General features: G+C 44.0%; 1 protein-coding gene across 4 annotated transcripts in view; it reads right to left on the minus strand.

Moving 5' to 3' along the window:
• The window catches only part of LOC123993143, a 28,337-nt gene that overhangs the window by 1,999 nt on the left and 11,479 nt on the right, over nt 1-14,859 (minus strand). For 3 of the 4 annotated variants that reach the window (XM_046294979.1, XM_046294977.1, XM_046294975.1), the window contains 5 exons: nt 10,976-11,092; nt 7,735-7,851; nt 7,342-7,426; nt 6,985-7,213; nt 5,353-6,606 (listed from right to left, as the gene is read on the minus strand). In XM_046294979.1, coding sequence (XP_046150935.1) covers nt 6,047-6,606; nt 6,985-7,213; nt 7,342-7,426; nt 7,735-7,851; nt 10,976-11,043 — 1,059 coding nt within the window. In that variant the 5' untranslated portion in view covers nt 11,044-11,092 and the 3' untranslated portion in view covers nt 5,353-6,046. The remainder of the gene's footprint in view (nt 1-5,352; nt 6,607-6,984; nt 7,214-7,341; nt 7,427-7,734; nt 7,852-10,975; nt 11,093-14,859) is intronic. The other variant, XM_046294978.1, reaches the window with a different exon arrangement.

A 14,859-nucleotide genomic window follows, 5' to 3' on the forward strand; every position in this document is an offset into this window, starting at 1 on the left:
AAGATATGTAGTGTCTTAACACTTTATACTTATTTATGTAATAAGAAAGACTCTGAATACAAGCAATTGAACTGTAGCTTCACATTTACTCAAACAGGTTAGTACCAGAATAACATAGAACAATACTGCGCATGACCAAGGGCGCTTCATCCTTAAAGGGGACATCCGTAATTAACAGAACATAACATTCCTTCTCTTATACAATCAGAGTTACTTTTACCAAACCACAACTGAAACATTTCCCAGAACTTGTTGTAGTTATTTTGCATCTTTTAATTTGAACTTGAACAGTTAGTTTTTGTTTGTTTGTTTATAAGTCTAATCTGTCTGGTGGACGGTGCCTTCGTTCTGGGTAGCGCCTCAGATTGTCTGGAGGCTCCTGAACATCCTCAGTGGGTGCTTGTTCCATTATAGCGTCTGCTATAGCAGCACCTTCATCAACACGTTCCCTTCTTTCAGCCTGGGGTCTCTCTACTGCCCCACCGTCCTCTACAGTTCCTTGTGTGTCACTCTCGGGAGCTCTCTGTGCCTGTTCTCTCTCGATTGTTGTGCTGTTTTCCGTGGAATGCATTTGGTTAATGTGACGCCGCCACATTATGTCTGGGCTCACTTGAACCTGGTAAGTTCTGGGTCCCGTTTGTGTGTGTAAGGTCCCTCTTGTCCATTTCCCTCCTCTTCTGTAGTCTCGCACCATCACTTCCTGTCCTGTTTGGAGATGGCGCTCCTGGCCACCGGAGAGCATCTTGGCTTGTTTGTTCAGCACTTCATTACGCCTGTTTGGCTTCATGATGTCCAGCTGTGTGCGGAGAGGCCTCCCGAACATCAGTGCGGCTGGGCTTTCATTTGTTGTGGCATGTAGGGTGTTTCGGTAGGAGGCCAGGAACTTGGCCAGTTTTGTTTGCAAAGTCCCTTCGTCTCGTTTTGCTGCACGGAGTCCTTGCTTTAGAGTTTGCACAAAGCGTTCTGCCAGCCCATTGGTGGCAGGGTGGTCCGGAGCTGAAGTTGAGTGTTTGATTTAGAGTGAAGTACATCGAAAAAATCAAGAGAAAACTGCAAGACTCAATAGAAGACAAAACAAGGAACAAACTAAACAAGACAGGCTTTTGAAAAATTAACTATTTTTTTCATAAAATTGTACAGTTATCTTAGCTAGGTGAATTGCTAGCAGAATTGTTTACTTGTTGCTAAGCAGTTGCTAGGGACTCTCCTGGAAGAAGCTAGCTAGCTTACAAAGAATAACAACAAAAAATATCTAGTTAACAGAAGAAAGGAAGACAAAATAAGGACAAAAGAAGGACAGAAGAAAAAGGAAAAGAAAGAGGACAACAAAGTGAAACAGTCAGCACTTCTATTGCAACTTCGTATTTCGTCGTCCTAACGTAGTCTACACTGCTATCTGCCCAGCAGCTAGCCAGCTAGCAAACGTCCACCGTCTACCGAATAGCAGCACTGTAGAAACTATTACACTCAACTGAACGACTTGATTAGTGTAGTGTTAGCTAGCTACATAGTTGTCTTTGCTGTCTTCGTATCCAAAATAATTGTGTAGTTTAGAGTGTGTAGTCTTAGAGTGATTATCTTAATTTACCGAGGTTAGCTAGCCAGCTATTTGTCGTCCTTAACGTAGGAGACACTGCTAGCTAGCCAACAGCTAGCCAACGTCTACTGAATAGAACTTCCGCACTCAACAACCCGGTCGCATTCCGCTTCGCTCCACAGGTAGTATCACATTTTTCATTTCATTTCATTACAGCACAACGGTTTGATTTGTTTGATCGTAGCTAGCTACATAGCTAGCTACATAGCCGTCTGTGTATCAAAGATAATTGTGTAGTCTAGAGCGATTTTCTAGGTTAGCTAGCCAGCTATTGTCGTTCTTTTAACGCAACGTAACGTAATCAACACTGCTAGCTAGCCAGCTAGCCCCGAATAGCAGCACTGTAGAAACTACTACACTCAACGGAACGACTTGATTAGTGTAGTGTCAACAACGCAGCCACTGTCAGCTAGCCTACAAAGTCAACAACGCAGCCACTGCCAGCTAGCCTACTTCAGCAGTACTGTATCATTTTTAATAATTTTAGTCAATAAGATTCTTGCTACGTAAGCTTAACTTTCTGAACATTCGAGACGTGTAGTCCACTTGTCATCCCAATCTCCTTGCATTAGCGTAGCCTCTTCTGTAGCCTGTCAACTATGTGTCTGTCTATCCCTGTTCTCTCCTCTCTGCACAGACCATACAAACGCTCCACACCGCGTGGCCGCTGCCACCCTAATCTGGTGGTCCCAGCGCGCACGACCCACGTGGAGTTCCAGGTCTCCGGTAGCCTCTGGAACTGCCGATCTGCAGCCAACAAGGCAGAGTTCATCTCAGCCTATGCCTCCCTCCAGTCCCTCGACTTCTTGGCACTGACAGAAACATGGATCACCACAGATAACACTGCTACTCCTACTGCTCTCTCTTCGTCCGCCCACGTGTTCTCGCACACCCCGAGAGCTTCTGGTCAGCGGGGTGGTGGCATAGGGATCCTTATCTCTCCCATGTGGTCATTCTCTCTTTCTCCCCTTACCCATCTGTCTATCGCCTCCTTTGAATTTCATGCTGTCACAGTTACCAGCCCTTTCAAGCTTAACATCCTTATCATTTATCGCCCTCCAGGTCCCCTCGGAGAGTTCATCAATGAGCTTGATGCCTTGATAAGCTCCTTTCCTGAGGACGGCTCACCTCTCACAGTTCTGGGCGACTTTAACCTCCCCACGTCTACCTTTGACTCATTCCTCTCTGCCTCCTTCTTTCCACTCCTCTCCTCTTTTGACCTCACCCTCTCACCTTCCCCCCTACTCACAAGGCAGGCAATACGCTCGACCTCATCTTTACTAGATGCTGTTCTTCCACTAACCTCATTGCAACTCCCCTCCAAGTCTCCGACCACTACCTTGTATCCTTTTCCCTCTCGCTCTCATCCAACACTTCCCACACTGCCCCTACTCGGATGGTATCGCGCCGTCCCAACCTTCGCTCTCTCTCCCCCGCTACTCTCTCCTCTTCCATCCTATCATCTCTTCCCTCTGCTCAAACCTTCTCCAACCTATCTCCTGATTCTGCCTCCTCAACCCTCCTCTCCTCCCTTTCTGCATCCTTTGACTCTCTATGTCCCCTATCTTCCAGGCCGGCTCGGTCCTCCCCTCCCGCTCCGTGGCTTGACGACTCAATGCGAGCTCACAGAACAGGGCTCCGGAAGGCCGAGCGGAAATGGAGGAAAACTCGCCTCCCTGCGGACCTGGCATCCTTTCACTCCCTCCTCTCTACATTTTCCTCCTCTGTCTCTGCTGCTAAAGCCACTTTCTACCACTCTAAATTCCAAGCATCTGCCTCTAACCCTAGGAAGCTCTTTGCCACATTCTCCTCCCTCCTGAATCCTCCTCCCCCTCCCCCCCTCCTCCCTCTCTGCAGATGACTTCGTCAACCATTTTGAAAAGAAGATCGACGACATCCGATCCTCGTTTGCTAAGTCAAACAACACCGCTGGTTCTGCTCACACTGCCCTACCCTGTGCTCTGACCTCTTTCTCCCCTCTCTCTCCAGATGAAATCTCGCGTCTTGTGACAGCCGGCCGCCCAACAACCTGCCCGCTCGACCCTATCCCCTCCTCTCTTCTCCAGACCATTTCCGGAGACCTTCTCCCTTACCTCACCTCGCTCATCAACTTATCCCTGACCGCTGGCTACGTCCCTTCCGTCTTCAAGAGAGCGAGAGTTGCACCCCTTCTGAAAAAACCTACACTCGATCCCTCCGATGTCAACAACTACAGACCAGTATCCCTTCTTTCTTTTCTCTCCAAAACTCTTGAACGTGCCGTCCTTGGTCAGCTCTCCCGCTATCTCTCTCAGAATGACCTTCTTGATCCAAATCAGTCAGGTTTCAAGACTAGTCATTCAACTGAGACTGCTCTTCTCTGTATCACGGAGGCGCTCCGCACCGCTAAAGCTAACTCTCTCTCCTCTGCTCTCATCCTTCTAGACCTATCGGCTGCCTTCGATACTGTGAACCATCAGATCCTCCTCTCCACCCTCTCCGAGTTGGGCATCTCCGGCGCGGCCCACGCTTGGATTGCGTCCTACCTGACAGGTCGCTCCTACCAGGTGGCGTGGCGAGAATCTGTCTCCTCACCACGCGCTCTCACCACTGGTGTCCCCCAGGGCTCTGTTCTAGGCCCTCTCCTATTCTCGCTATACACCAAGTCACTTGGCTCTGTCATAACCTCACATGGTCTCTCCTATCATTGCTATGCAGACGACACACAATTAATCTTCTCCTTTCCCCTTCTGATGACCAGGTGGCGAATCGCATCTCTGCATGTCTGGCAGACATATCAGTGTGGATGACGGATCACCACCTCATGCTGAACTTCGGCAAGACGGAGCTGCTCTTCCTCCCGGGGAAGGACTGCCCGTTCCATGATCTCGCCATCACGGTTGACAACTCCATTGTGTCCTCCTCCCAGAGCGCTAAGAACCTTGGCGTGATCCTGGACAACAAACTGTCGTTCTCAACTAACATCAAGGCGGTGGCCCGTTCCTGTAGGTTCATGCTCTACAACATCCGCAGAGTACGACCCTGCCTCACACAGGAAGCGGCGCAGGTCCTAATCCAGGCACTTGTCATCTCCCGTCTGGATTACTGCAACTCGCTGTTGGCTGGGCTCCCTGCCTGTGCCATTAAACCCCTACAACTCATCCAGAACGCCGCAGCCCGACTAGTGTTCAACCTTCCCAAGTTCTCTCACGTCACCCCGCTCCTCCGCTCTCTCCACTGGCTTCCAGTTGAAGCTCGCATCCGCTACAAGACCATGGTGCTTGCCTACGGAGCTGTGAGGGGAACGGCACCTCAGTACCTCCAGGCTCTGATCAGGCCCTACACCCAAATAAGGGCACTGCGTTCATCCACCTCTGGCCTGCTCGCCTCCCTACCACTGAGGAAGTACAGTTCCCGCTCAGCTCAGTCAAAACTGTTCGCTGCTCTGGCTCCCCAATGGTGGAACAAACTCCCTCATGACGCCAGGACAGCGGAGTCAATCACCACCTTCCGGAGACACCTGAAACCCCACCTCTTTAAGGAATACCTAGGATAGGATAAAGTAATCCTTCTCACCCCCTCCCCCCTTAAAATATTTAGATGCACTATTGTAAAGTGGTTGTTCCACTGGATGTCATAAGGTGAATGCACCAATTTGTAAGTCGCTCTGGATAAGAGCGTCTGCTAAATGACTTAAATGTAATGTAAATGATTCCATTTACTGACATGAATCTTGTAAACTCGTCACTTACAAAAGCTTGCGCGTTGTCACTTACCAGCTGCAGTGGCAAACCGAAGCGTGCAAACGTTGTTCTGAGACACTCTATCGTCTGAGCTGAGGTGGAGGAGTCAGTGCAAAACAACTCTGGCCATTTGGAATGGGCATCAACTATAACCAGAAACATGTGCTTTTCAAAAGGACCAGCGTAGTCCACATGAATTCTCTGCCATGGCTCTGCGGGCCATTCCCATGGGTGGACTGGGACAGGAGCAGGCATGTGAAGGGTTTCCAAACATCCACTACAGTTCTTTGCCATATTTTCTATCTGTTGGTCCAGACCTGGCCACCAGAAGTGGCTCCTTGCGAGCAGCTTCATTTTGACAATTCCAACATGACCTTCATGTAGTTTCTGCAAGACTCGATGTTGGCATTTCTGGGGTATCATGACTCTCATTCCCCACATCAAACATCCCTGGTACGTTGTAATTTCGTTTCTCCGCTGGAAATACGGAGTCAGCTCCTTTCTGCCAGTAGCTGGCCATCCTGACATGGTGTAGGTGTACACTTTTGACAAGGTCACATCTTTCCTTGTCTCATGTTTGATAACTGTGCTTGTGACCGGTAGTGCCTCGAGCTGAGCGGTATGGAACATGTCCACTGCATCCACCCTCCTTTGCCTTTCTCTTGTACATGGCAGTCTGGATAATCCATCTGCATTTGTGTAGAGGGATGATGGCTTAAACTCAATGTCATACATATGACTGGCAAGGAACAGGGCATATCGCTGTAACCTGGCTGCTGTCATTGCCGGAATGCCTTTCTTTGGACTGAAAATCCTTCAGATCATTGTTACTCAGATCCAGCTCTGTCAGGTGTGAGGGGTTTGACTCCAGAGCTGAGACCAGAGAAGCACAGCCTTCCTCTGTGACTCCACAGCCTGACAGCCTGGCAGAGAGATCATCATGATTTAACGAGTAGTGTAGAAGGACAATGGAGACTGTTTTTCCAATGCCAGCGACTCCCTTTGTCAGCACAGTTCTGATAAGTTTGTCTTGTCCAGTTAAGGGTTTGAAGTCGTTACATTTGATTGCAGTCTCTGGTCTTGCTTGTTTCCTGGTTGTTGTCTCAATCTGTCTCAGCTCATGTTCATTATTGACCTCTCCTGTTCCACCGTCTGTGATGTAGAGCTCTGTGTAGATCTTATTGAGAAGTGTTGGGTTTCCTTGTTTAGCGATCCCCTCAAATACACATTGAAACTTCTTCTTTAGATTAGATTTGAGTTCACGTTGGTAAATCACAGCAAGCTCATCTGAATGAAGAAATAACACAGAGGATATTAATATTACATATGTTTTAATGCCTACTGTATTGTAGGAATGTTATAAACTTGTAAATTATAATAATTTATTCTCTTAACATGCTGTATTAATGTGTAAATGTTTTCATAATGCATTATAGACTGGTGTGACTGATTATATTATTATTGGTATTATTGATGGTATTATTAATGTCTCTCTCTCTAAATTAATCACCACAACACATCCCTGCTGCTACTTGATGAGATCACTAGGTGTTTGTGTTAAGGCTGCTACAATATCATTCAGTTACACAGTTACTTTAGCTGTACATTAGCTACAGCTTTTAAATGTAATAAAACAGCATTCATCACGAGGCAGACGGATCTTACTTTTCTCCAGTGTGTCAGCAAGCTCTTTCTGGTTCATTTTCCTCAGGATGTGTAGTGTGATCTTCAGAGCCCCCTCTCTGGCACTGCTCTCCTGCTTCTCATCTTCAGAATCCACCACTTCCTTATCCTGCTTCTGACTCTCAAAGCCATCTGGGAGTTCTGGACTAAGAATCCTCTTGAACATCTTCAGCTCGTTCTTCACAAATGCCATAATATTCTCTTCAAGCAACTGAAATAAATCAAGTAAATAAGTTAAGCAAGAGACTAAATGTTTCTCATTAACACATTATTGAATGATTGACAGATCAACTTGACTTGAGGTAAACAAAAACAAATGTACATAACAGGACAACATACACTGAATATGGAGGCCAGGTCTGTTTGATAACTCTGGGAAGACTGACCACTGAGAATCTCTGACTCTGATCTCTCCTGTTGGTTTCTGTGGACAAAACATGAGATTACATCTCATCTCCTCATGCAGGGATTACACACACACACACACACACACACACACACACACACACACACACACACACACACACACACACACACACACACACACACACACACACACACACACACACACACACACACACACACACACACACACACACACACACAGGATGGGAATGTTGCGTTTGTTTAATTTTGTTTTAGGACTATGAAAATGGACAAAATATGTTATAACTAAATGACTAGCAACAGTGTTTTTTAACTCACTGACCATGACCCATGAGTTACTCTTACCTTTGTTCAGTAGAAAAGTCTCCCTCACTAAAACGAATAGAATGTTTCATAGAGCAGTCACTCTTCAGGGACACACAGCTGGGTACAGGGAAAGCTGGTCTCTCCTGCTTGATTGGACTTCAACACAACAGAGACAAACATTACATCTCTCGTCTACTCTGAGCTCATATGGGGAAACGCTATATAACCATTTTCAGAAATTATGAAAGAGATTGTTGTGTTTTTTTCACTATCTAATTGTGGCATGAGTTGTTCAATGACAGACATGTATTTGCTTACAATCTGTCACTTGATGTTTTCACTTCAGAGAGACAAATAATAATGTTTTTTTGCTAAATGCTAAATATCTCCCTCACTCTCAGAGAAATAAGTAGTACTGCTAGGTTTTACATAGTCAATTGTGACCGATTCGGTCTTATGTAGCAACATTTGAAATTGTGTTTTTCACATTGGATAACAGTAGAGAATCAGAGCTAGAAAATTGTATATCATACACATAAGTTGAGGAATAATGGGAAAGTAATTCTGCTTTGAACATTGATAAACTTGTAACCTCACTTTTGAGAAAATAGCCTTTGAATGTTTTGGTACCTACTGGAGTGCTCTTCTTTGTCTACAGGGGTGTTACTTTGGCAGATAATGTCACCCATCTAAATAAATAGTTTTATATATATGATAAACTAAATGTATGATGTTTTTGGTTTATGTCAGTTGCATTGTTTGTTATGCAATTAATTGTGATTTTATGGTTGTAAGTGTTAAAATTAACTAGACAATTTTATATTCTGCAATTCTGAGTAAATACCACTTTAGTAAGGAATTACACATTATTCAGTACTTCGGCATTTGCTACATAATTCCAATAGATGGGAGCATAAGACCACACATTATATTTCAGAAGGTTAGGCTGGGTCAATGTGCAGGGGTACCAGGTAGTTGAGGTAATAATGAGACTATAAGGAGTACCAGTACTGAGTCAATGTGCAGGGGTACCAGGTAGTTGAGATAATAATGAGGACATAACGAGTACCAGTACTGAGTCAATGTGCAGGGGTACCAGGTAGTTGAGGTAATAATGAGACTATTGGGAGTACCAGTACTGAGTCAATGTGCAGAGGTACCAGGTAGTTGAGGTAATAATGAGACTATTAGGAGTACCAGTACTGAGTCAATGCAGGGGTACCAGGTAGTTGAGGTAATAATGAGACTATAAGGAGTACCAGTACTGAGTCAATGTGCAGGGGTACCAGGTAGTTGAGATAATAATGAGGACATAACGAGTACCAGTACTGAGTCAATGTGCAGGGGTACCAGGTAGTTGAGATAATAATGAGGACATAACGAGTACCAGTACTGAGTCAATGTGCAGGGGTACCAGGTAGTTGAGGTAATAATGAGGCCATAACGAGTACCAGTACTGAGTCAATGTGTAGGGGTACCAGGTAGTTAAGATAATAATGAGGACATAACGAGTACCAGTACTGAGTCAATGTGCAGGGGTACCAGGTAGTTGAGATAATAATGAGGACATAACGAGTACCAGTACTGAGTCAATGTGCAGGGGTACCAGGTAGTTGAGATAATAATGAGGACATAACGAGTACCAGTACTGAGTCAATGTGCAGGGGTACCAGGTAGTTGAGATAATAATGAGGACATAACGAGTACCAGTACTGAGTCAATGTGTAGGGGTACCAGGTAGGTGAGGTAATAATGAGACTATAAGGAGTACCAGTACTGAGTCAATGTACAGGGGTACCAGGTAGTTGAGATAATAATGAGGACATAACGAGTACCAGTACTGAGTCAATGTGCAGGGGTACCAGGTAGTTGAGATAATAATGAGGACATAACGAGTACCAGTACTGAGTCAATGTGTAGGGGTACCAGGTAGGTGAGGTAATAATGAGACTATAAGGAGTACCAGTACTGAGTCAATGTACAGGGGTACCAGGTAGTTGAGATAATAATGAGGACATAACGAGTACCAGTACTGAGTCAATGTGTAGGGGTACCAGGTAGGTGAGGTAATAATGAGGACATAACGAGTACCAGTACTGAGTCAATGTGCAGGGGTACCAGGTAGTTGAGATAATAATGAGGACATAACGAGTACCAGTACTGAGTCAATGTGCAGGGGTACCAGGTAGTTGAGATAATAATGAGGACATAACGAGTACCAGTACTGAGTCAATGTACAGGGGTACCAGGTAGTTGAGATAATAATGAGGACATAACGAGTACCAGTACTGAGTCAATGTGCAGGGGTACCAGGTAGTTGAGATAATAATGAGGACATAACGAGTACCAGTACTGAGTCAATGTGCAGGGGTACCAGGTAGTTGAGATAATAATGAGGACATAACGAGTACCAGTACTGAGTCAATGTACAGGGGTACCAGGTAGTTGAGATAATAATGAGGACATAACGAGTACCAGTACTGAGTCAATGTGCAGGGGTACCAGGTAGTTGAGATAATAATGAGGACATAACGAGTACCAGTACTGAGTCAATGTGCAGGGGTACCAGGTAGTTGAGGTAATAATGAGACTATAAGGAGTACCAGTACTGAGTCAATGTGCAGGGGTACCAGGTAGTTGAGGTAATAATGAGACTATAAGGAGTACCAGTACTGAGTCAATGTGCAGGGGTACCAGGTAGTTGAGATAATAATGAGGACATAACGAGTACCAGTACTGAGTCAATGTGTAGGGGTACCAGGTAGGTGAGGTAATAATGAGACTATAAGGAGTACCAGTACTGAGTCAATGTACAGGGGTACCAGGTAGTTGAGGTAATAATGAGGCTATAAGGAGTACCAGCACTGAGTCAATGTGCAGGGGTACCAGGTATTCTAGGTAATTGAGGTAATATGTACATGTAGGTAGGGGTAAAAGTGACTAGACAATCAGAATAGAGATTACATCTCCTCAACCAGGGAGTGCACACACACACACACACACACACACACACACACACACACACACACACACACACACACACACACACACACACACACACACACACACACACACACACACACACACACACACACACACACACACACACACACACACAGGGAATGTTGTGTTTTTTTAATAGTGTTTTAGGACTATAGGAAAAAAGTATTAGCCTATGGATTTTGAAAACAACAACAAATAAATGGGAAAATAGGAGAGGAGGAATGACTAGAGACAGTGTTGTTTAACTCACTGACCATAACCCATGAGTTCTTCTTACCTTTGTTCAGTAGAAAGGTCTCCCTCGCTAAAGTATATAGGTAACTCCATAGACTTGTCACTCTTCATGGACACACAGCTGGGTACAGGGGAGGCTGGTCTCTCCTGCTTGATTGGGCTACAACACAACAGATAAAATAAGTACAATTAGTACTGCTAGGTTTTACACAGTAATAATATATATCTGCCTCACTCTCAAACAAATCAATAGTACTGCTAGGTTTTACACAGTAATAATATATATCTGCCTCACTCTCAGAGAAATCAATAGTACTGCTAGGTTTTACACAGTAATAATATATATCTGCCTCACTCTCAGAGAAATCAGTAGTACTGCTAGGATTTACACAGTAATAATATATATCTGCCTCACTCTCAAATAAATCAAATAAATCAGTAGTACTGCTAGGTTTTATACAGTAATAATATATATCTGCCTCACTCTCAAAGAAATCAGTAGTACTGCTATACAGTTTTACCTCACAAAGAAATCAGTAGTTTTAACAGTAATAATATATATCTGCCTCACTCTCAGAGAAATCAGTAGTACTGCTCGGTTTTATACAGTAATAATATATATCTGCCTCACTCTCAAAGAAATCAGTAGTACTGCTAGGTTTTACACAGTAATAATATATATCTGCCTCACTCTCAGAGAAATCAGTAGTACTGCTCGGTTTTATACAGTAATAATATATATCTGCCTCACTCTCAAAGAATTCAGGGGCATGTTGAGGTACATTTTCTAAACATGAAGATTTTATGATCCAATTTATTGGAGGGCTGAAAGCCGCACTCTTGTCTTTTCTTTTCCGACATTTACTATTAATATTTATCAGATAATAAGATGACTTTTTATAATGCACGTATACTAAAGTTGAGTTTCTGACTAGTGATAATTTACCTGGGGTTCAATACCTGCTATAGTTTTGTTGCTCTCCCAAAAGCAACACAGCTCTAATATGAGATATATAGCTAACTAAAGTAATGAGTGACCATTTTAGAAAATCATGGGACATATATTCTTTGGTTGTGTCACGTTCTGACCTTTATTTCCTTTGTTTTGTATTTATTTAGTATGGTCAGGGCGGGAGTTGGGTGGGCAGTCTATGTTTGTTTTTCTAGGTTTTGGGTATTTCTATGTTTCGGCCTAGTATGGTTCTCAATCAGAGGCAGGTGTCATTAGTTGTCTCTGATTGAGAATCATACTTAGGTAGCCTGGGTTTCACTGTGTGTTTGTGGGTGATTGTTCCTGTCTCTGTCTCTGATAGGACTGTTTAGGTTTTCCATGTTTATTGTTTTGTAGTGTTCATGTGTACATTTACGTATTAAAAGAACCATGGACACTTACCACGCCGCATATTGGTCCTCTGATCCTTTTCGCCTCTCCTCTTCGGAAGAAGAGGAGGAAATCCCTGACAGGTTGCATGCTATTTTATGTCAATCATATTACTGCTTGTAGCCTATAACTGATTCTTTGTAGTCTTATGCTGTCATCTATTGGAAATATTTAGCAATTAAACGTTAAGTAATGTACAGACATTAGTGAGGCAGCTGAGAAATAAAGTGTCTTTTTCTTGTTAATTCCTTAGATCTGTCTCAAAACTGCCCCATCTATCCCACTCCAATTGCTGGACTTTCACATAGAGGTTACTAGGTCACACAGTTCAAACCACATTTGAAAAATTAAACTAATGTGGCTTATTGATCAAGTGTTCTGCCTTGCAATAATATAATGAAATAACAAAACAAAAAAAGCAAAATGCTTAGACAGGTTTTGATCAACAAAATAATCAAAAGGCTATTTAGTACTATTATCGTACTTTACTAACATAATATTATTACTAAAATAGTTTCTAAAAGTGTTCTAGGCTACCCTACCCTAGAATTAAGGTTAGGGGTTGAGGCTAAAATAGGTAACACGTAGGGTTAGAGTTTCTGTAGAGCACTTTGTGAAATCTGCTGATGTAAAAAGGGCTTTATAAATACATTTTATTGATTGTTATGTTTAGGGTTTTTAAGGCAAAAATCAGTATGGTTTATAGCTCTCTTCCTCCTCCCTGTGGCTTTCTGTGGGTACTACATAACTCATTTGCGACACCTGCTAGGCTCATAATCTGAGGTAGCAACCACATATCTACAAATCAATGAGCTAGACCCATCCAAAGATTTCGATGCATATCAAATTCCCCAGCAGCCATTTAGAAACAACAAGTTATCAAAAAAGTTATTTCTTAATAATTTGTTTTATTCTGAAAAAAAGGGCAGGGACATGTGGTTTGTTTAGGTTTTTGATAACAAATATGCTAAACCATGACCAGAAAATGTGTAATGTTTCATCAGTATGTACCAGCCATCACTAGCACTGTGGGTCTCCACAACATGTACCCAGGTGAACAGGGAGTGTGCTCAAGTAGCAGTAGCAATAGCGGTAGCAATAATAATGTAGGTAAACCTACAGTTAATGCAGGTATGTCTCATTGATAACAATAGCAAAGCTGACATTGTGATGCAGAACATTGGGATGGGAATAGAATGTTCAGAGGGTGAGTTGTTAATCAATGCAACGTGTTATTCAGGGGCAGAGCCCCACTTGGTATTCAGGTACAGAGCCCCACCTGTTATTCAGGTGCAGAGCCCCACCTGTTATTCAGGTGCAGAGCCCCACCTGTTATTCAGGTACAGAGCCCCACCTGTTATTCAGGTGCAGGGCCCCACCTGTTATTCAGGTACAGAGCCCCACCTGTTATTCAGGTGCAGAGCCCCACCTGTTATTCAGGTACAGAGCCCCACCTGTTATTCAGGTACAGAGCCCCACCTGTTATTCAGGTACAGAGCCCCACCTGTTATTCAGGTGCAGGGCCCCACCTGTTATTCAGGTGCAGAGCCCCACCTGTTATTCAGGTACAGAGCCCCACCTGTTATTCAGGTACAGAGCCCCACCTGTTATTCAGGTGCAGAGCCCCACCTGTTATTCAGGTGCAGGGCCCCACCTGTTATTCAGGTGCAGGGCCCCACCTGTTATTCAGGTGCAGAGCCCCACCTGTTATTCAGGTGCAGGGCCCCCCCTGTTATTCAGGTGCAGAGCCCCACCTGTTATTCAGGTGCAGAGCCCCACCTGTTATTCAGGTGCAGGGCCCCACCTGTTATTCAGGTGCAGGGCCCCACCTGTTATTCAGGTGCAGGGCCCCACCTGTTATTCAGGTGCAGGGCCCCACCTGTTATTCAGGTGCAGGGCCCCACCTGTTTTGCTTTTTTTGGTTGCCTGTTTTGCATGTTATTTTGGCATTAATATGTGTCATATTGTCACACTCTGACCATGGTTTACGTTGTTTGTTTCTATGTTTTGTTTGGTCAGGTTGTGATATGAGTGGGCATTCTATGTTGTATGTCTAGTTTGTCTGTTTCTATGTGTTTTGGCCTGATATGGTTCTCAGTCAGTGGCAGGTGTTTGTCGGTCTCTGATTGGGAACCATATTTAGGTAGCCTGTTTTGTATTGTGGTTCGTGGGTTATTGTCCATGTGATGTTGCATGTTTGCACACAGTATTGATAGCGGCCACGTTCGTCTTATTATTTAGTTTGTTTGTTTAGTGCTCTTCATGTTCATTTGTCTAACAATAAAATAATGTATTCACACCACCCTGTGCTTTGGTCTCCTCACTACGACGATCGTGACACAATATATCAGTTTGCAAACAATGTAAAAAAAAATCATTGAGTTAATAAGCCATATACAAACATGGTCTCTTTTTTGTTTTCTTGAGTAAGACAGCTCCAAAATGCAGCCGTTTCAGCCTAGTTCAGTGCTGTCTGCAGTGGTGGGGCGGACAGTGGGAAATACTGAGCGTAGGGTTTGGTAATGTTCTGTAGTTGCGCCTTGATT

This window comes from Oncorhynchus gorbuscha, linkage group LG13 (genome assembly GCF_021184085.1).
Source record: "Oncorhynchus gorbuscha isolate QuinsamMale2020 ecotype Even-year linkage group LG13, OgorEven_v1.0, whole genome shotgun sequence".
NCBI lineage: Eukaryota > Metazoa > Chordata > Actinopteri > Salmoniformes > Salmonidae > Oncorhynchus > Oncorhynchus gorbuscha.